The sequence below is a fragment of the Mya arenaria genome, chromosome 4, assembly GCF_026914265.1.
Source record: "Mya arenaria isolate MELC-2E11 chromosome 4, ASM2691426v1".
NCBI lineage: Eukaryota > Metazoa > Mollusca > Bivalvia > Myida > Myidae > Mya > Mya arenaria.
The window spans coordinates 14,680,199-14,704,354 of record NC_069125.1 but is presented as its reverse complement, the minus strand read 5'-3'; the positions used below and the strand labels follow the sequence as shown (position 1 = coordinate 14,704,354).

The window sequence follows — 24,156 nt, the reverse complement described above, 5'->3', positions numbered from 1 at the left end:
AGTCAATATACATTTATTTCGATGTTATTCTTCAATGTTTTGTTTTTCTGCTTATTTCTTCAAAACCGTACGATACATGTGTGCTTTTGACTTATTATATTTGTAATATTGTTCAAATTTCAAAAGTGTGTGAAAATAAACTATGTTGATGTCAATCCATCAAGCTTTTCTTCTGACGACTATTAAGTGAATATTACAAAATGCCATACGAAAGCAAACCTGCGCAGTGCCCCCTACCTCGTCAAGCCATTTATGAAAGGTTCATACTGATGTCACAATGTTTAATTGCTCTCTGGAGACAATGGAATTCAAATTGAGTGAGATTGTCGAGCTGGAAATGGCATTATTGTCCTCATTATGGTAGTTTCAGGGGCAAATCAAATTCAGTAGCGGTGACAAGACTGGGTCTGTCTATTTTTAGCAACACCAGGGTAAGACATGGTTTTTCTTCTTTTCGCATTTGCTGAACATATTTATATTTAAGTGAAATAAATTTCTGCTAGGAATCAATTTTTCAAGTGTATTTGAGATTCGAATGTTTTACAGTAAATCAAATCAAATCTGCATTGGCGTTACTTTTAATAATAATGTTTTTGGGAAGGGTTACACGTGCTGAATAAGAATATTTTATAAACATGTCATTGAACTTGTCTATGCATATTTTGAAAAGTAATATTTACTGCCATGAACGACTGTTTTTCTTCTATTAAGAGATCATTACATTTTAAAGTATATTAATCTGCTTTTAGTATAGTTTTTTAACCCTTCCAGAGTATTGAGTTTATATAAACATCGATAACGCAATGGTTTATACTACAATACTTAACGTAAATACATCAGTGTTTTCCTACTTTGACATTAACAGTTGAGTAAAGTGTTTTGAAATAAATGTGGAGTAGTGTCTTTGAAACGATAAAAAGCAGCAGTGTTTGCTTTCCACCAGCATTTCAATTCTTAAGGTAACCGATATCCATTTTGAATGCCATTTTATTTTGGTATCAAGCCTTTTCGGTGATCACACTTTAATTTTTGTTTTCCATCCTTACTACCTAGCCATCTCTCAAAATTAATATCAGGTTGGGCCAATCCTTTTTTTTTAATTACGGAGATGAAAAATTGGTTGGCACGTAACTTAAGTGCACGTGCAGATGTGAATGGAAGCATCTAACGATTTTGTTAAAGATGTTGTCTTAAGTCTAATCAATAACGTGTGCTTAAATCTAAAGTCTATGAAAGCTTATACTAAGTGGCGGTATTCTCAGTGCTAACTGCTAACAGCTTTGGTTTCTGTCAGCTTAAAAGCCATTGATTGTGGGGAAGTATTTAAGATTCCATTCTGTCAATTCTTAAGGCCCTACGTGATTGGATGTTAGAAAAAGACCGTTTCCAGACTTTATCCTCATTAGCAGTAGTTGTGTTTTCTCCGAGAATATTTTCTAGACAAAAGCGAATTGGAATATGTTTTAAGATATGTTCATGCTGCATAACGCCATTCTTTATATAGCAACATGTAAAATATCTACCACCAAGCGTAGTCATAAATAAAAACAGACTATATAAAATACCATTTTCATACAGATAATATATAGTCTGAGCTTAATTTTAAATTTACAATTATGGTATTTGATCGGACCTCATTTGTACGATAATCGGCTACATTGGAATATAACATGGTAAATTAATTTCCTGTCCTACCTACTGCAACTCAGAAGAATGGAATTTTTCAATACGATAACAACTTTATTCACATCTTTGAAATCAGATATTAATCGTTTGTTGTGTCTAGTATGACGTACTGGACTTCGCTTCGGTCACAGCAGAACTTATTTCAAGATTGTGTTCTTTCTACTATGGCACGACCATCACACAGTAAGCAAAAGAGTAATGCAGTACTATCTGACATGGCAAGCCAAATTTATAAATGTCTTATACATGTTTGCTTTGAGGAAGAACTCTTATTAATATGGCTATATTGTAACATGACATTGTTCTTACTACCGCACGTGGCAAGCAAAAATTGGGTTTACCAGGGTAGATAATGCGCTTACAATTTTGGTTTGTTCATACGTACAGAACTCTTCAAAAAGCTTGCACTTCTACAAATTAACTTCAAGAGTGATGTATAAATTCAACTCATCTGTTTATACAGGAATACTTTACTTGAATGATGTTCTATCTATCTTACCCTTTTTACCAATTAAGCAGCCATATATTTATGCATGCTTTCATATCTGTATTAGTTTTTCAAACACCTTTTTTAATTAACCAACCATACATTTACTAAATGCTGTAATATTTGTTTAAAGTTAGTGTTATATATGTATTATATCCTAATTTAGAATTAAACTTACATTCTATGCTGCATGTTGTCAATGTTGTGATATAAATCATGTCCTCTTTTACAATTAACCAACCATTCTTTATGATGCAACTGTTAAAATGCTGTGTTATATATCATATCTTTTTTGATTATATACAATTAATCAACAAAATGTTCTTATACGCTGCATTAATTTGCAATTCAGAAGCCATCGGAAAATGTTGACCTAATTCTAAACCCTGAATCCGTTTACATATGCGATTCCTTTTATTAATACAACGCTGAAAATTACATCTCTGTGACAATATTCTAGCGGAACATTGCATTTTGCATCAGTATATTATTGCGTGCGAAAAATAACCTATCGTAGGAATATTGTCGCGATAGTATTGAAATTATAAAAAAAAGGAAAAAAAAGGGTCTGGCCTTTTGTCAAAATCAGAGCGTTTGAAGTGGTATACTTATATCGGTAAAATGTGAGTACATTTGCAAATGTATGTAACGACAATATATAAGGATATCATACATACACATGATGTGGTCACTGATTGTGTTTTAACCGGTTTTAGTTCTTTAAACATAATACTGATCTTTAAACCGTTTTTTACATCTTACCTAACACTGATCTCTAATCCGGATATCGTTTATCCAACCTCACTCGGATCTTTAAACCGGATATCGTTTATCCAACCTCACTCGGATATTTAAACCGCATATCGCTTATTCAGCCTCATTTGGATCTCTTAACCGGATATCGTTTATCCAACCTCACTCGGATCTCTAAACCGCATATCGTTTATCCAACCTCATTCGGATCTCTAAACCGAAAATCATTTATCCAACCACACTCGGATCTTTAAATGTATTTTGGTTAGTCTGATTAAACACTTATTCCAACGTTTGTTATTTCAAAACTGTAGAATGGAATTGCCTTCTTTTTTTGAACTAATCTGAATTATTGAGCATGATATATAAGTGCAACATTGTAAACACCACCCCACTTGCAAGAAAACGTCTGTTAAGTGATACCATACTAAAAAAAAATTAAGTGGAGTAAAGTTTAAGTTTTGCCGTGAATTTGTTTGTCTATAAAATTATTTTTTTTCAAATAGTTCTAACAACATAATCTAATAGAGAATGCGATTTTAAAAACAAGTTAACAATACATTTTTGAAACATACTAACAGATTTATGTGAGAATATGATTAGAGATCGATCTTGAAAATTGATTAAATTATTTTGATGATATTTGAGCCATATGTTTTAATGAAGGAAACACCATAAAACAAAAGAAACATCATATTATGACATTATCAAAGTTTTTATACTTTGAGTTTTGGAATCAACAATAGGGTGCCTAAATATCGTGCCAGGTGATGACTCTTCCCTAGCTTTGACATCTTTTCAAGTGTGATGAGAAAGCTTCTTTCGCATCAACTTCTAATGCATACCAATCAAGGGCATTTTTATTACCCTATTGAAAACTAACGGCGAATATTTTGCTTGCCATGAGGATTTCTCCTCACAGCAAACGCTTACTGTCTGAAATGTCACTTATTAATTAGCTTAGTAATGTTCAAAGACAAGAAGAAAAAAAAATATATCTGTGATATCAACGACATAGTGTCTAAGAGCAAAATGATTGCTCCGGATCACTTGATGCTTACCTTTTCATTCTTTGCATTGTAATCGAGCGTATTGTTCGATATAAAATCAAACTTAACATGACTTCACATACTTTGATTGGTTAGCACATAGATAGAGAAACATGCCTGTTAATAAATATTAGGTTAAATAACCTTGATGTTTCATAATCCCTGGGCAAGCGCTGTACTGGTGTGAATGTTTTTGTTCCCCCCGTGACTACACATGTGTATGAATAATAGAAACACTTTCCTACTATTTATTATCAGCTCTACTGTTCGGTTGAACTGATTTACATCGTTGTTTATGGCTAACATAATACAAAATAATGCCAATTTTAGATATCGGGTCGTTATAGAAATATGCTGTTTTAAACATAGCAATATTCATAATCGTTACTTCAAATGTTTGCATTTTCACTGGTAATGACATTAATTTTTGAATTGTGCAGCTTATGTAATGTAGAACATTAAGGCGTTTGTCTTGACTCTTATCTTGATAATATTTGCTTAAGAAATAAATTCAATATCTTTCCTGAAGCTAACGACAATCCTTTTGATGAGCTTGTAATAACGTATGGTTCCCTGCGTTATTATTTGTCTTCAAAATAAATTGTGTTTTAGCCCTGAGACACACAATCTATGTTATATGACGGAGCGTTATTCAAAAACGCCTCCAATATGAACAGCAAATCGGCCCACTAGAATTTAAAACCAGACGAATCATCAGTTAAGATTTTTTACGACAGGATTCATCTTCGATTTGATCGGTATTTTTATTGAGAAAATAAACCTTAGATTAACCTTCTATACCTTACAAAAGGCGCGAATACCTGATTTAACCGATATCTCTATAAGTTTATAAAATCAACTTACTGAGAAAAAGCGGTAACCAATAATTTGTTGGAGATATGCAAAGCAACTTGGAACCTCTACACTTGACAGATTAAGGGAACGTAGTGGATGGAAAATTCCGATATATTGCCGCCTTGCTATGTGACCAGACTCGTAACAACCCATGTTGACAGAAACCTTCGCTAATGGTGTAACATTTTTCTGGAATTATTCTTGTAATACTATGTAAAGGAACGAAAGTGGTTGTATGAGATCTGATAATACTTTAAAACGGACAATTTCATACAAACACTATTTGATACAAATAAAACATACTAATTTGTCGTACTGGAATAAATGTGGAAAAAAACATATTGTTCAATGAAAACAGGAATACATTGTGTTTTAACGCTAAAGGATGATTAAAATGTTGTGCCATTGATTAATTACAAGCGGGTTTGTGTTTAAAATAAATTTTCAAATTGAATTGTATTGATATTGTCATTTGGTATAAAATATGAATAACTGACTGATTCGGTTGTCTGCTTTCAACGTGCCATTTCGAATTGGAAAGTGACAAACCTTTAGAAGTGTCTTATTTAAATGATAAAAACAACACTTTTCAGCAATCGCACGTCTCCAGAGAGTATTATGGGAAAGCGATTTCAAATTCCGGCAATTCCTGAACACGATCATTTCTCTAGCTGCTTCCTTTAACAATTAGCTTAACACTGTACAAGGATATTAATAAGAAGCATAAAGGATTTTGGTGCTAATTCACATAATTGAGGATAAACAATGACACCGATGTAATACAGAAAAGCTTGCGTTATGAATTTCAACACTATCGTATAGCCTGAAACATTTTGTAAAACATATAGTAACAATTGAGGGAATATGATCATGGATTTGATACGCGTGTTGGTTTTACTGCTGTCCACGCTGTGTCCTTGTAACGTTTGTGATGGCAGCAAAGGTGAGATGGGTCGGATTGTGATCGCCGGCCTGTTTCCGTTGTCAGACAGGGTCCCGGAAGGGCTCATCGGGCGTGGAGTTCAACCTGCAGTGGAACTTGCTCTGGGTATGATCAACAACGAGACATCCATCCTGCCTAAACATCATCTAGACATTGTCCAAAGCGATACGCAAGTAAGTATTTATATGTGTGTTTTCCTTGCATCACCACTATAATCAATATTACCCGCGTGGCACAGTAACATTGATCGTCTTTTGTAAAAAATATATTAATGTGTTTTCACTTTACGTCACATAAAATGTTAATTGTACCAAACTACTTACGCTCAATTCCGAAAGTGTCAAATTATTTATAATCACTTCATTACATAGACTGAATTTGTTTTAGAGATCCAAATATGTCAATTTCTACAAGCATTATTTTTACTACAAACGCATATAGAAAGACAAACATTTCTGTACATTTGACCGGACTGGTTGGAAATTCAATTCATACCCACCGAAGTCAAACCGTTCACGTGCCACTACGTCATTTTTCTACTTGTATTCTTTATTTTCAATTGATATTCAATTGATACATAGGTCAATATTGACATTCGCTCTTTAAAAGGGGTTCACTCACAGTTTGTATTTTGGCAACGTTTTTTTCTTAATTGGATGTATTACTTACTTTAATTTTTTTTTCAGCAAAAAAGAGCATCTCTGTCACATTTTAATTAGTATTTTACAACTATTCACATTATCTTTTTAGACGTCTGACACTAAAACACGTGAAGAAGACATTTAAAAGTACCCGCTCTGTCTGATTTCAATGATTAACAACAACACTTTCCGAAATTTTAAAGTTTTAAAGAGGTTGGCCTTATGAAAAGATGTTGTTTAGATGGATTTAAAGCAGACTCCGAAATGAACGGACAAAACATATAGTGAAACATCGCGTTTTATTCTCGCTTTGCCATTTCTTTTTGTACTGACCTTAAATAAATAATAATATGTAAGTGTACGTTTTTATCTTTGAGCTGGTAAGGACAATACTATTTTTGGACCGGTATAGGTAAAATATATTAAGTGATTTCCTAACTTTAGTATTTATTGTCTGGATTTTTATTGCAAAATGAATGAGTTCTCAATTTAGTCAATGCAATTAAAAAATATCAGACTTGATTTGTTTTATACCATACGACCACTAAGATATTCTAATTAAGAAAATGACTTAAGTAAAGAAATGAATGAGGTCATATAATATATTATATATTATATTAATATATTTTTAAATATTTCGTTCGGATTGTGTTACTATCTTTTAAAAAATAATTATTAAAGAAAGATCAGATGCAAAAACACATTCCGTAGCCATAGGATGTATTCTTTTAAAATTTCAAATTTAATAAATCAGTGAAATTTTAAATGAAAATGCAATAGTCTGGGATATCATATTTATCTACATTCTCAGTAAATAACACATAAAATTCATGGAGTAAAACGATACACGTTCTGACAAAAATATTCCTAGCACATAATTGAGACGCATTTTGTATAATCGATTACCCCACATGGGAGTTCTGCTGATATGATCCGAAACAGTAAGTTAATATCCGCTTTTACACGCTCTACCACCCGTCCTCAGAAAATCAAATTTGTTGTCGGCATTATGAGCTTGTAGGGCATTTTATTTCATAGTTCAGCAATTTCCTGGGACAGGTTATTAAAATAATTCTTTAGATAGTGTTTTATATGTATCATTTGAAGTGCTGTTATATCCGTCGACGTGATTTATTAACGTATGCCTTCGCTGGGGTATAATTTCATGCGGCAAACTAATTGAACAAAAATTAGAACATGGCATGTAACGAAACAAGCTATTCATAAACGTATGCATCCAAAAACAAGGAATTGAAATATGTATTTTTAAAAACATTACCCCTTACGCAAAACTTTTATTCAAGACACGAAAATGTTAACGCAATTTATAATGATCTCTCCATAAAACAATTTCTACTGAAAACTATGAACTATGGTGTAAAGACATGTTTTGTAATTTATATTTTAACTGACAATGGTTCGGCTCCAGTGTGACATGGCGGTAGCGACAAAGTTCTTCTTTGACCTCGTCGCCAGCAACAGTACCGTTGTCATGGTATTTGGAGACGCGTGTTCAGCCGTGTCAGGACCTATCGCTGAAATATCAAAGGAATGGAATGTCTGGCTGGTAGGTAACATTTGTATAACAACACAAATAATGCGTTTACACCTTTTAAAGCAGTATCGGTAGATGATATGCTCATATGATAAATTTAGATTTGAGTCTTTTCATACACAAATATTTAAAGAATAATTCACGGATCGACATTTAGACACAGTAAGATATTGTTTAATATCCCCTTTTAATAATAAAATGAGTGAGAAATAAAGTTTTAGCTACCGTTCTCAGGCCTAGACTCTCCAGTCGATATTTCCCCAGTGCATTGAGCCTGGAAGTGCTGAATTACTGTATGTCGGATTAAAAATTGTTTATGAAACACAAGATAGCAAACACTCAGATTATCATATAACAGTCGAAACTGACTTAAGTATCATAATAAGTCTCAAAGTGTATGCGAAAACATTCAAAATGTAGTTCTGATTTTCTTGCGTTGCCGATGATTTATATCCCTAATATTATTGTTCACAAATTAACTTGCTAATATTTTCAAAGCTTAGAATGGCATGAAAAGTGTAAAATAACACGAAGATTAGGCGAGTGTTTTCAAAATATAAGTGAAATGTACGAGAAACGGACGGAACAGTGAAATCAGTTAAAACAATGGATTAATAGAGCAGCTGGAAATGTAAAACAATGGAGGATAGTAACGTATAGGTTAAAAAAGGGTTTCAAAATATAACAAAAAAAAAACTTAACGATGTGCACAAGGTTCAGCGAAAGATATATGGATGCTTCTCAAGCAAATTTCGAAGCTATTAAGCAAAATGATACAATAAGTACAACGAAGCATTGGAAAAGCACAAACGAACAAAAGGAAATAAAGTTAGAGAAATTTAGCATGTGTTGGATTGCAAACCGAGACTGGAACACGTATGAATTATAAAGCCAACGGCTTGAGAGACACAAACATCAACTAAACTCAAACGTATTTCAACGCATCATTAAATCAGCATTCATGAAATAAATTGTGATAACCCATAATCATTCTAGTTATTAACCATTGTATAGCGGTTCATATCAATTCCATGAGCCGTACATAAAAAGGATGCAAATGAGCAAGGTGTAAAGTGAATAACACTGGTACATGGTATAAAATTGAACCAGAATAGTTAAGTGAAACATCGCTATAAAGCTAAAAAGGATGTAAATTGGTCTACTAAATCATTATGATACCAAGTGAAAAGAAAATACATGAAATGTATGTCTTTGGAACCATTTTAAAATAAAAACGTTGTTTTTATGGCATAAATTTGTCGACAAAGGTGTGTTATTTTACTGCTTGTAAGCTGATGCGTTACACCGATTATGTGCCAGCATTACACATGATCTTTGTATAATGCTTTAAAGTCATTCAAATCAGAGATAGGCAAAGTGTTTACTAGACCAAGCGAATAAATGCGTTGTGTCTGTACAAATCCTCAGCAGTCTTCTAAATCCTTTATTGAGACACATCCCTACTCATTCAATATAGTTGTTTTATTGCGCCATTTGTGGCAAACAATTTTCTGTAATTTTACTTTGAATTTAAATGCATTATTAACTTTTTATCTAAAGTGGACCGATACATGGTCACCTGTCATACAAACTAGCACATCATTTCAATTCTAAACGACTTCAATTCAATACCTTGAACTATTTAAAATAAAACAGTTTCGAAAATCAGCGTGTTGCGACGACACTCCCTACAATCCTCCTCTTTTCCCTTCTAGTTTACAGCCCGCAATAGATGATTGGCAATATTTCTACATCAGAACGTCACTAATGAGCTTTTAGAGGTTTTGTGGGCTTTCGTTCTCTCAACAACGCCGCTTTTCCTGTTCTCTGCGCAGTTTTATTAAAACGCTTGTGTTGATGAGAATCTCACACGGACCGTATTTCTTGTTATGGAATTGATTGATTTCATTCTTCCAATACCTATCTAGCATTATGATGTAATTGTATTGATGTTTTGATATACGTGTCACGGTCGAAATTAATGGCATAAATGTAATTGGTATATAAAAACAAATATGGAAAATATTGTTGATCAATAGTTTACGCTTAAACATTTCCGTGACCTTAAGATTGTGAGTTATTTAACAGGATGCGACGCAGATTCAAAGCAAGTCATCTACTTATCGGCTGTCAAGAAAACAATAGGTAGCCGACACAACATTGACAGAGCCTAAATGAAACTTGTCATAAATGACAGGATAGCTTGTTAAAGATTCTACGCATTCCCTTTGAATATTTATGCAAAAAACTACAGAAACAAGCTCAGTAGCAAAACGTTTAAACATAAACCCGGTTTAATGGCACTGGGTAAACGCCAAAGACATAGAACATAAAAACAAAAAAAATCACAAACAAGAAACATGGAACAACAGCACAAAACTCCACAAACATACTATATGTATATAAAAAAACTAGGTATGTTTATCAAGGATTGTTAGGTACCGCTTTGGAACGGTCAGTAAACTGTAAATTTACTGGGGGTTTAAACCAGTGCACAAACCTCACCCTTTTCCCAACAATCCTAAATAAAGAAAAAACGCAAAAGGTAAATCTTATCAAAGTAAGCATTAAGTTGAGGAAACTTACCAATAAAACAAATAATAATAAACATATAGGTAAACCCCAAAGTTTCTTACTGATATTGATATTAGGAGATTTAAACTTGAACTATAATACTTTAAGAATACCGCAAAAATTCATATAGCCTTTACAGATATCTGCATGTATGAGGGACATTCAGTATGTAATGCCGCTGAAGGTCATTTGCGATTAGAGTAAAAAATTGTGAACACGGTCATTGGTTACTAGAGATTACTTTTTTTAATTTAACTGCTATATTTATTTCACTTTACATTGTTTTCAAATCGATGACTGCTCTGATAAGGCTGATAGTTTTAATTTTGTAAATTGGGACAAGTGTGAGGCTTTGGCAATACAAACCTGGATTAACTCCTAGTAGAGTCGTGTTCCAGTGAACCCTCCAAGGCGGTAATCCCATCATTTATCGGTTAAGCTATTTTGATGCGTGTGTTGTTTGTTTGTTTGTTCTATATTTGTTAATGTGGTGATTATACTGGTGTTTCTCTAGTAAAATGCCATTTGGGTCCTTGCTTTTTATTCTTTTACAGGATTTTTCATAAGTATATCACTTCTGAACGTGTCCCTGTAGTTTTCATTGTATTATTATTCATGGTAGCACTGCAGTAAACACAGCAACTCCAAAAATTAAATAAAGTCCACAGTAATTGCCATTGAACTTGACCTCTTCATACCCAACAAATATTGACACTGCAAATATTTCAAACGTTAGTATTAAGGGACAAAAAAAATCCATATCCATTAAATAGTGGAAACAATTCTGACACGCATGTTATTGTCTACATGCAGTAATTCTGGCTTGTCACGAATGTCTGGAATATTCTGTGTCTTGTTTTAGGTGTACCAGCGAACGATTAGCCACTTTTATATACTTTGGAAAAGGTTTTACTTACACGGATGCCCACAGTATTCAAGAATTTGAAACATTTTTCTGTTCTTTGATTTATCAATCTACAAAGAAGCCATGCTACATAACACAAAAAAACTCTCTATCATCGACATTTTAGGCACTTTTATAGACTTTGGAAAAGGTTTTATTCACACAGATGCCCACAGTATTCTTATGCAACAATTTGAAACATATTTCTGTATTTTGATTTTATTCATCTACAAAGAAGCCATGCTACATAACTTAAAACATATTTATCATCGACATTTTGCACTGCTTTTTAAGCAAGGAAAAGTAACCACCAAATGTTTTGGTATGTACGAACGTTAGAACTTGGGTCACTTTACGGACTTTTCAAGGGCTAATTTTTTTTTTAACTATAGTAATAAAATGACTAAAAATGAACGTATTAAGTCAATGCACAGTGAAAGAGTTAAAGGTAAAATGTACCAAGAAAAGTAAAAATAAGTTAATGTCAAAATGCCTTTATTTGAAGTGTACCGTTTTTGATGATCCAGTGGTCATAGCGTGAAAATAATATTGCGTCAGTTGCATTCAATACTACGCACGTTGTTTGATGCAGAACCCATCATATACACCTGGTTTACTTTTAATATTTTGCTTCTGTTTGGAACATTGAAATTCATGAAATAAGTTCGACATAAATGAAGAAAACAACACGTTAATAGTTAATTGATTGTTTATCAATTGGTCACGAATGAAACATTGGGATAAGTATGGTAGTCGATTATTCAACCGATCAACCAACTAAACATAATATTTCATGTGTTTCTTAACAAACGTCATATTTCTTTCGCGTAATGTTGCGGAAGAATATTTGCGCATACGCCCCAGGCTACTGTATCATACGGAATTAGAAAAAGATGCGCCAAAGGGATTTTCTTTTTCAGTTTCTACATTAATGTTGCATCAAACGAACTGGTATAAAATACAATGAAAAAGTTTATTTATTTAAAATTGATATAGGGTTATATGGGCTTTTGCCAGCTCTTTTTGCACCTTTTCCTAAATACAAACTTGACGTATTTTCTTGAAACTGTACTGTTCACTATGTGTTATATAAAGTAATGTAAGCATCCAACTGGCTTAAATATGTTAATGGCTTTCATGTTTGTCTAATCAAGATCCAATAGAATCGTTCATATTTCAGTACTAAATTTACGACACCATTTATCTTTGACATGCATATACAGAATTCAAAACATGTAAACAAATTGAACAATGCGATGAAATTCCATACCATGACGCAAAGCAGTGCTTACTTTGACAATCGTTTAACAGTTATCACGGAAATAGATGGGACGTTTGACATACGTCTCACAGATGTCAAGGGAATTGAAGATTAATTATTTCCTCACTAGTACGCCCGTCTTGCACAATTTGTTCTCGTGATTGAAAAGCTCGATATGGATCTATATTACTTACGGAATTAAACGTCAAAGGATACCATACTGCGGACATGAAATAAGTATTTAAAGAGCAGCAAAGAACACTCGATATATTTATTTTTGTTTTAATTTTGTTTTGGATAGCATCAAACGTAATCAGGTGGTTTTGCCTTATTGAACAAGGAGCAAGAGGGTAGGGCCACAGTCAAATACAACGTACACATGAATAGCAAGATAACTTATAGATTACACTCAAGTAAATAAAACATGAGCTCATACCCTTGTCATTGTGTTTCTCATTCAGCATGGAAAACTGCTACAGTAATATTTGAACAATTAAGAAGACCGAAAATGCAATATTTCAAACAATAATCATTAACGGTCCGTTATTTATCACTTAGGTAGAAGGTCAAACGATAAGCAGATACCGCTCGTCATTTTGTTAATTGTATGGGACGAACTTATGCAAACTTATGGAAGCAAAATCATTTTAATAAATAACGTATTTTTTATACCGGTATTTAGATATTGTCTTTATTTCATCAAAATACTTTTATAGTGTATGATTTTTATAATACAAGAGCCGTATCGGTGAAGGCTTGACTTCATATATAAGTCACTTCGTGCAATTGTAGAAGAACCATATTAACGTTGGTATTAAAAATACCATTGTTACCATAGCACGGACCTGATCAGCAAAACTTCAGTTCACCGTGTTAAGTGATGCAAAGGTCAAACGTATCATCCAGGAAAATAATGTATAATCAGAATCATATAAGACAAAAAAAATGTACCATCCCTGAACGATACTGCCATCTTTCGGTTAACTTGCTTTTCACAATTAAAGCTCCAACTTGGTTCAAACGTTTTAAAACAATAAAAACAGGCGACATTATTTGAGGTGTATAAGATTTAACCTTAATCGATCCTAACTCTATGAACAGGACAGACAAAACCATATTTATCAAGCAAAACATCGGAAACCGCGTATGAAGCATATTAAATCAATCAGAGTCGTACTTTGTTGCATAAACGTCAAAAAATCCAATCTGTTACACTTGTTTAAGATAAAATCGCATCATTACTGTCGGAAAGATTTCCCCATTAGGAGATTGATCAATCTCATAGATCTACCAAAAATCTTGCAATCACACCGCTCCAATCTCATAAACAATTCTGAACCAATATTCATGACAATTTCCCTATGTTTGGTGCTCATATGAGTAATTAACATTTAAGATAGTTTCATGATTTTATACAGTGCTTGGCAAACCGAATTGCTTTTCTCAAACGCTCCTCTGCCCATCAGAGTACCAAAGAGGGTTCAAATGGACTACGAGAAAACGTGTCAATATCGTCTGCACCTTTCTCCTGCGTTTTTGAAGCTCTACAAATAACAGCTAATCTCTTTAAATTTTATCCAGGTCTAAAATATTTACGCTATGAACTAAATCTAGGTATTGAAATAACGCCTATCAAAGATTATCACCTGTATTAGTACCTAATTCTAATATACTCTTTCAGAATAAGGCGAAAACTTTGTCAACTGCTTGGACTCTTCTGCTTTACCAAAATCGACATACATTCTGTAGTTTGGACTGGATATGAATACAGAATTATTAGTTTAAGTGTCGATACTGAATACTTTGTACGTTGTTTCCTAAGCGGAAGCCCTATCCACTTTGTAAACAGGCGAATTTTGGTATTTGCAGTGCATGTTTGAAACGGCAGAATGTTTAAAAAGATAATCATTCCTATACATGTATATGTTGCGTTTACTTTGCCTTTATTGTGTTATTATAACAGTGGACATCGGTAGGTTGCTGTTTGGTTTTAAGTAGCGCCTTTATACGCCCGTTCGTAGAACGTGTCAATCGAGATTTATCGCTTCATAATTTTAGACCTCAAATCGGTCTTATCCGCTTAGTAATTTTGAAAGACTTTGTCCAATCATCACCAAATGTTGTCGGAATGTACATAGGCATAATGTCTCCCATGTATCGGCAAACGTTGTATTCACAGTGTCCGCTCTCTACTTTTTGCTAATATTCTACCAGTTAACTCCAAACATGAGGTCCTAAACATAAAACGGGCGTACAACAGTAGACGCTCTTGATAATAGTAAAAACTTCAAGCATGGTCACTTTGACTTCAAAGTTCCAGTCTAAAAACATTTATTTGTCATACGGATCGGATTCTTCAATTCATAAAACAGTCTCGTATATATCAAATTTTCATTTATTTAGATAAAAGATAATGCAAAATACTCTTTCACCCCTAACATCGACCTAAGCGTTATACTATTTTCTTGAACCACTATGTTACATTCGGTGTCCTGGAAAAGAAAACACGAAAATATCTAACAACACTTTGTATAAAATACCGGCCGACTTTTTTTACAGTATGTTCAATGTACAATGAAATATAACACTTCTGGGTCGCATTGGGTTTTAATATCGTACAAATACATGTATAGCATAGATTCTGCTCAAAACTTTAAGGTTATACCTAAGCACTCTTTAGCAGCGTAAGGTTAACGACAAAGATGTCTTTTTGAAATGAAACTCAGGTAACAAGTCCTAAAATCTTTGCTTTAGTAAACAATAGAGATCCAAAATAAGATTAAACGCAAACTATGGTTGTTTTGAATAATAAACTTTTACTTCAGAGGAGCAAGATTAAGTTTAAACCTCAAAGGAAAAAAGCTATAACTACACTTTGTATTTCTTTATGTATCCATCGTTCTAATTACGAACTCGGCATGATTCAATATTCTGCCAAAATTAAATCGACTAATACCGACAAACGGATTTCGAAACTAGAAAGGATTTCGACTGAACTTCAATATCGATATAACTTCTGGACCGGGACTAAAATTGTCATCGCAAACATATTAAAGTTTCCTAATACGATTTAGATTTATAGAATGTGATCAATAGGTTGAGAAAGAACAAAATTAATTCGGAAACTTGCTGATCAAATATTCTCTGGAAAATTAGTTCAAATAAATCCTGACAGTTTTGACAAGGCAGAGCCTTATTAATGTTGGCGACAGACTTTTGTAGACGCGGTCTCTGACAAAACCTTACCAAAAATCAATGTTGTATTCAGACGAATTGTGGTCCTTGGAATATATTTGTGGGCGAAAGATAAAAACCTTCAATTTGTAAAATGATATGCAAATAGATAGAATCTAGGAATGTATTCAATATTGCTCTTAATTGGATCTAAGAAAGATGCAGCTTATCGGATTGCATTGTATAAATAACGCTACTATTCAGTGAATGAATTCAATGATGCATGATCATGAGATTGTCTAAAGTTGCATACTAAAAACCACATCTGACGAGATATTGAAGCATAAAAACAGCAACCAAATTGGAGGATTACATTAAAGAAAACCAGTAGAATTTTGAATAATAGTCAATCGCAATGATTTCTATACACTTCAATGTTTATCAATGTATATATGTATAACATACTATCAACATTTATCAATGTTTGTATATAACATGTGCACCAAATTTTTTGCAGTTGTCTTATGCCGACATGGACCCAGCTTTGTCGGACCGAAAAAAGTACCACAACTTCTACAGGACGGTTCCCAGCGATAACGACTTTAACCCGGCTCGTCTTGCGCTTCTTAAAGAATTCAACTGGACCACCGTGGGAACCATTTTCCAGGGAGTCACCAAGGGAACGGCTAGATATGGACATGTACGTAGTGTTACTCTCATGTGTTTCGAATAAAAAGACGAGGTATTCAGTCAGAGCCTTGTTGTCATGTTAATGAGTTGTGTTTGGAATAAATTTCTAATTTTTTAGAATGAACATTGCGTCTTTGACATCCAGTAACAAGCTGTAGAAGTGTTTATAAACATGTATAATGGATGATTTTTTTTATTAATTCTGCTATGTTCTAATATAACTCGTTTTAGTATTTGTGTTCTAGGGATTCGTGAAGACATATACACGCATCACATTGTTCTATAGCTTCAACACACTCAGTGATATGTTTCATGCATCTTTTACCCAAAAATGAAATATCTGAAATTTTCTAGGCCCACAACAATCTTGCGTCGCTGTTGGAGAAAGCGGATATTGACATTGTGAAATCTGTCGCCTTTGTCAACGATCCTGAACACGCCATCAAAGAACTTAAGGTACCTTTTAGACGCTAACACATAATGGATAGTGTGTGGTATCGCTATTTGTGCATATAGTTCAATTGAGGTGGGTTTTTATATTAGCTATAAGCTTTCTACTCAATCTGTATGATGATTTATGTATCTTATGTATCGTTTCAATGTATTTCGTTTCTAAACTCACATCCCTAATAACAAAACAAACGTCATCATGTAACGCAAACCTTAAGATTACAAAAGTGCGCAACCATTGTTCGAAGGCTTATTAAAAAATGAAAACTATTTTGAAGTTATTCATGTGGTAGATTAAAATTGATACCATTTTAATTAACATGTCAACACATTCTTTTTTTACATGCGTTGTTATATATAAGATGTTTAACATCACTTTGTACTGTTAATAAATACATCATTCCGAATATATTTTGTTTGATTTGCAATTACTACACAAGGTAAAAAGAGCGCTATTCCAATAATAATTTGTTTGATATACTACCCTTTATGTTCTGTAAAGATGAGCATCATTCTAACAACGCTTTTAAAACACTACACTGTCTATGTTGTATAGAAGATCATACTTTTTCATGTTTGATACGCGATGCACATTCAAACCGGTCTTACTTACACCTGTTTTCTTTTCCATTGTTAGAGGACAGACGTGCGTATAATTATAGGGAATTTCGACGAACAAATGGCACGTTTGGTTTTCTGCCATGTAAGTACGAGTTGATGTTTGTACTATTGATAATGCGTATGTTTGTATTGTGTATAAAAGGTTTAACCATAATATGATCTATCAATGTGATCTTTGTGCAATTAGAAGCATTTTGTCGACTTGGTGTTCCCCTGCAGGTTCAGTAGCATAACTCGATATATGTACAGTTTAGTTGAAACATAGTATGAACTATGTTTTATAAGGAGTTGAATTACAGTGAAGTGAACAAATGTTTAATGAAAAAACCTAAAACCTAAAGGCCAACTATAAAAAGGGTTGACATGATTATACTGATTGTTATTGTTAGTCGGCGTCTTACTTTCATTTATTGCCTCTGGCCAAATTTGATATAAACCCAGAAGAGTCTTCACTTTGCTTGTTAGTGTGTGGCTTTATCCGGAGGTATCACAGACCCTATATCCGGTGTCTGTACAAATGAAAGCTTAACTTATCATCTCTATGATGAAATAATTCAATAATTAGAACAAGAACTCGGACGGGCCATAAAGTAATTCTTTATTGATGCGTTACAAATGGGGAAGCATAAATGCCAATTGAAATAATGAAGGCTGTCGTTGAATGTCACAATTGAGATGTACAGATCCCCGTCTATAGGAGGTGGATCAAGCTAGACGGGTTTATTTCAATTAGAAAAATAACTCATTTTCAGAGATAAATATGTGCCGCTTGGAAATAATCCAGATACTATAGACATAATCCTAAATCAATTTAACTGTCGATATAATTCATGAGTTTCTTAAGAAAAAGAAGAATTATCATAAGCTGGATCATTTCTTTCTTTAAAGTTAAATTGCAGTGGACATTTGCACAAATAGTTAAGACATGAAACATTTTAACGATCGTTATAAGTGTTTAACTTTGAACATTAAATCGAAAGAAAAATATTCACTCTCGTACTTATCTCTTAAAACTTGATGATTGTTTACAAATCAAATTATTCATTTACTGAAAAAGTTTTATTTTATTGATAAATGTTAGTACTTTGCCACCTGATGTGCATGCGGAAAAGAAAGCCGAGGAGGAAAATGTCATGGGGGAGGGACATGAGATTCCTCAAAGTGGAATACAAGGGTATATGGGCTAAAAAGAAGTACGTAAGTAAGAAAGAAGGGTTTGGATAGGGGAATGTAAAGGATGAGGAGTTAGAATGAAAGAGTGGATGGGATGATACGAACAAAGAAAATAAGGGGAAGGGGGCATATATGATATTAAAAAGGGTACAAGAAGGCAAATGCGAGAAACGGGAGAATGAGACAGTGGATAAGATTATAGAAGCGGATAATATGAGGATGGGAATATTTATGGTATGTAAAAGAGTTCATCTAATAAGGAGCGGAACGAGAGAAGGAGGAAGAATGAGAATGCATTGGCTAATATACACTGGTTAGGGGTAAACATAGTGAGGAAAGGGGAGAGAGAAAGAGGTAGAAGGAGATGATGGATGGGCAGAATGGAACTTTGTAAATAAGAGAATTAGAACGTAGAAGATATGGATAGCAGGAAGTGACGAGAGGGGAGGGTATGAGGAACTAAGTCTAGAAGAAAATTGGATAAACAGGATTTCAAAAAAAGGCAACTTGAAGTAAGAGATGGGAAGAGAGGATAAGATATGATAAGATAGAGACTGCGATGAAAGAAACTAAGAAAATAAGGGGAGGGAATAAACTAAGAGAAAGATGTTTGATGAGATGGAAAGGAACAAGTAATTGAGAGAATGAAGATTGGAGAAATGCGCGATTGTCATAAGATAATGATAATTTGTTGAAGAGATGGGGGTGATGACTGGAAGAGAAAGGGAAAGCAGGTCACTGAAAGGACAGGAGATGAAGATGTTTCTGCAAGAGGAGTGAGACAGGGAATGAAAAGGGACGAGAGGAGATGTGGTACAACAGCAAAAAGTAAAGTTTCGAAATGTATAGTGGCGATTGGTTATTCAAGGCTTCAAATATCATCACGCAACAATAATAATTATAGCGGTTTTGTTAACCAAATGATTTGAGAGAAAAGGGATTTTTTTCTATATTGAGAATATTTTAATATTTTTTCATCTATTTCCCCTGTGAAATGTGATTATGTGCAATATAGGCATATCACTTATTCATTTTTGTTTCCCAGAGGCATTGCTATTCGAAATTTAATGAGTGTTGGTATGTCCGTATTGAAAGAAATGTTCGTGCAAATAATGGCGTATACTACCATGCAATCTGTTTAATTTTACTCCGACTGATTACATGCCTAAAATTACCCTAAAGTAATTTATTTTACTCTCATTATATATGTTCAATTACTGCCTAGACGCTGGGATCTTAATAATGATCAAACTATACAAAATTGCGTGGCGATAGCACTTCAAAAGTTATAGTCCTAGTTGATGGTAGTTGAAGTTACTGTATGCATTGAAAGGCTGTTTATTGTTATTTTCTAGGCGTATCAGAACGGAATGTACGGCCCCAAGTACCAGTGGATCATTCTAAGCGGGTACCGGAAAATGTGGTGGACATTCGAGGACACCACCCATAATGTCACATGTTCGCTAGCGGAGCTTAACACCACCATATATGGCTACATCTCTACTGACATACTCCCCCTCTCCAGTAGTAAGAGGCGCACAGAGTCAGGCCTGGTCAGTGGAAGCTTTTAAATTTTTGATCAGTGTTTTATATAACAAACGACCTCGACTATCTACCAAAATATTTAAACATTTTCTAAAAAAACAAACATAATTTGACGCTGCAAACACTTCAAAACACTTAGTTAAAATTTCATAGCAGCTTCAAACGACAAAAACGAGATTTCGAAAAAGCTCTTGAGTTTCTTCCCAATACTGTCAATACATTTCTTCCAACATTCTGCATTTCCCATCTACGTTAGCTTGCGTTTTTCAAATTAATGTATTGTTTCGATAATGCGAAGTATGTGTATATCAAAACAAATAATTTTGAATCTAAACACGGCCAGGTTTTTAGGACTGCCAGATAAATTGCACTTGCACTTGCGTTGAATAACTCGACATTAATCAATAAATTTAATACCGAAGTATCGATTCATTGAAAATATGGGAAAAACATGATGAACTAAAACAAACATGAAAAGGCACATATTTTGCTTTTGGAATTACGAATGGTATTTTTTCATCTATGGAGAGAGAGAATGAAAACCCGAATGTTTTAATCATTCAATGTTTTAGCTGAAATCAGTGTTTTAATGAGTTATGTTGGAAAGTTGTCTGACGGATCAATTTACCTTACACAACTAGAAATATACAATGGACTAATGTAAGGCTGCAGTAAATATAATAACAATAACAAGTTTGTGACTCAATAATGATTGCAATCAAGGATAATTCCGTTTTCTTTATTAAGATTTGTAAGATGGTTACATAAGAAGGCACAGCACCATGAGGTTTATGATTTCCAGACAGTTTAGCACATGAATGTGTAAAATCGGCAAAGAACGCTACTTGTTTTTTTAACACAGATATATAGATCTTTCATTTCTTCAAAAAATAGAGAGCTGATATTTATATATTATATATGATTATTACTCAGTGATTTGTTCTGGTCAAAAGAACAGTTAACACATGATAATGTTATGGTATACTTCTTCGTCAACTTCAATCAAGTATACAATATATTGAGCTGAAAGTTTCAAACACTCATAGAGTGTTCAAACATGACATTAATTTAAAGAATACGTAATAAGTAATAAGGCTAAGTATGTTTAATGCAACATTTTCTTTTAAAAGTGCTCTGAATTAAAAATGGTATAATTCTCACTCATTTTTCCATATTACAGACGCCTCAAAAGTACCACAAGGAGTATAATCGAATGCGGCGCCGTGCTGGGAGTCCATACAGGTGACAGTGCACTTACTGTTTGAAATGTATTTTGACGAAATCAAAGATTTTTAATACTAGACATACATTTATGTAATTAAATTAATGTCTAAATCGTTATTTGCTGATGTGCGTACACTGCTTGAAGTTATAACTTGGCAATGAAGCAAATTAAGTGAACATGTCCATGTAGAGAATAAATTGAAGATAAGCTTACTTCGTGAATAAAATATAAAAAATGGAAACTATAAGAACAAGTCCTATAACTTCAATTTAACTAAGCTCCTATGTAATATACAGATACACACTAAACAAGAGACACAGTGCTACAAAACAGCAAACATTACACAACTTTAAACGTATTTCCATTGTTAACTGTTAAAGTCTATATAAAAATGACAAATTTTTATTATGAAGTTTAATATGTGCCCTCAAAAAATCTAGAATAAAGCAGTACATGTCCATCTTTTGTCGAACAGTATAAAGTTAAAAGGAAATGAAAATGAGGATTATTCATATGTTATTTCCCTATGGTAGGGTTATCACGAACAACAGTTGACGAATTGTGATAGCATAAGTCGCGTCGTGGTCGGCATGTACACACCTTTATCTATGCAATAACTCCAAAACTGATCACGATATTCAAATCAAATTGTGTTCATACATTTTCAGAGTCAATATGCACATACACAGTAAGGTCAATAAGTAATTAAATGTCCGAGTTACTTCTATTTTGACTCAAAACATCAACAACAACAGAGAAGCAAGTACTAAATAATATAATAAATGTCTCTGAACAATTTGCAAAAGTGGTTGTAAATATCGCTGAAATGAATAAGCATTTTAAAATCTATTTAGTCATTGAATTGGGCAGACAAATAATGACTCTGATGGTACTCATAAAACTCCCATTATTTTGTGGGTTTTTTTTATATTCAGCAAGTACCATGGCTACGCGTTCGACGGTGTATGGGTGATCGCTAAGGCGGTGGACGCCCTCCTCCGGAAGTTGGATCGGGACCGACCTTCCGGACGCCATCTAAGTCGGGACCTCGTAAGCGGAGATCGGATATCTGCAGCTCTTAATGATACAAACTTTCGGGGTGTCACCGTAAGTTACGTTTACAATTCATAAAATATATTTTGATTAATTATCAACACAATGGAAACTACAGTGACACGCCCAACAGTCAACATCCATTTAATGAAACTTATCACTGTGTAATTGTTCTTATTATGTCTGTAAAAGTGTTTATGAAAGGACTTGACACAACCATATGAACCATGTATGCATTTCTTCTACTTTTGTTCCAAACTGCCTTTGCCTCTGACGCCTTCCAGGTGAATGTTATGCTTTGTTTCTAATCAATTTGTTCCCAGCTGTTCCCAGCTGATGCCAAACGAAAACATGATAACTTAGTGCCTCCGGTCTCATAAAGCCTTTCATTAAAAAGTTATACTGATGTTTAATTGCTGTCGGGAGATATTGGGATTCAAATTAAGTGAGATTGTCGAGCTAGAATGGGTATTATTGTTTTCATTGTGGTACTTTCAGGGGCAAATTAAATTCAGCAGCGGTGACAGGGTTGGATCTGTCCTCTTTGAGCAACACCAGGGTAAGCCACAAGTATGTTTTTATTTGCTTGTTTACATTTTAGTGAAATTATTGTTCTATTGGGCATCAATTTTATCAGTCTTTGTGCACGGTAAACGGCACAGAGGTGCGCAGAGTTTGCAGTAAAATCGAATGGATACAATTAAACTCAATCCTACCTGAGCATCTTTCAAGAGACATTTAATTTCAGGTGAAGACATGGTGAAAATCTACGAGTACCACAGAATTAATGACGTCATCACAAACAAGAGTAAAGACAGTCGGCCAATCATCTGGAGGGGCGGTATGTTAAATAAATAACATTTTAATATTGACTTTTTTGGAATTGTTTGATGTTTAGATAAGAATACAACATTCAATGACCATCTAAAATTACTTGCATATGGATATTTTGAAAGTAATAAAGCTGAAATGAAAAACTGATTTTCTGCTACATGTATTTAGATATCGTTACACTATTTTTACACTTTTCCTTTTTGTTTCAAAACAGAGTAGGACATGTAAAGATTAGAAAATATAGCACATCCAATGATATATTTGATCACAAATCATATTACAGAGAATGGCCCCCCTATCGACCGGAAGCACGTTCGTGAGGAATTTCAGCGTGTACCTAAAGGGATCTACTATAGCATGTGTACTCTTTCGGGGATGGGCGTCATTGTTGCGGTGTTTTTTCTTGTCATTAACATCATCTTCCGTGAGCACAGGTGATGTACGAGCTGTACTCGATATTAAGTTTCCGTCCTCTCGGATATGCAATGTCTCCAAAAAAATATCAATATGGGTCAGACGCACAAAGTTAGTATGGCCTTTCTTGTTTATTCTGAATGCAATTTTATCACATTATTTTGAATTAATCTTCGAGCGCAAATTTTATAAAACTTTGTCATTTTGGCATAGGAAAAGAATGAGATGTTTACACTAAAATAAAAGATACAGACTGTGATCGATTCTTT

General features: G+C 33.8%; 1 protein-coding gene across 1 annotated transcript; it reads left to right on the top strand.

Annotated features, from left to right (window-relative positions):
• The first annotated feature begins 5,700 nt into the window (after positions 1 to 5,700).
• Positions 5,701 to 23,928, top strand: LOC128230651 (gamma-aminobutyric acid type B receptor subunit 2-like). The gene is made up of 11 exons (XM_052943094.1): positions 5,701 to 5,946; positions 7,844 to 7,981; positions 16,400 to 16,582; positions 16,927 to 17,028; positions 17,660 to 17,725; positions 20,172 to 20,369; positions 21,542 to 21,603; positions 22,522 to 22,693; positions 23,138 to 23,198; positions 23,388 to 23,480; positions 23,757 to 23,928. The coding sequence occupies exons 1-11, from the start codon at positions 5,701 to 5,703 to the stop codon at positions 23,909 to 23,911; spliced, it is 1,476 nt and encodes a 491-aa protein (XP_052799054.1). The 3' UTR covers positions 23,912 to 23,928.
• Positions 23,929 to 24,156: the final 228 nt, after the last annotated feature.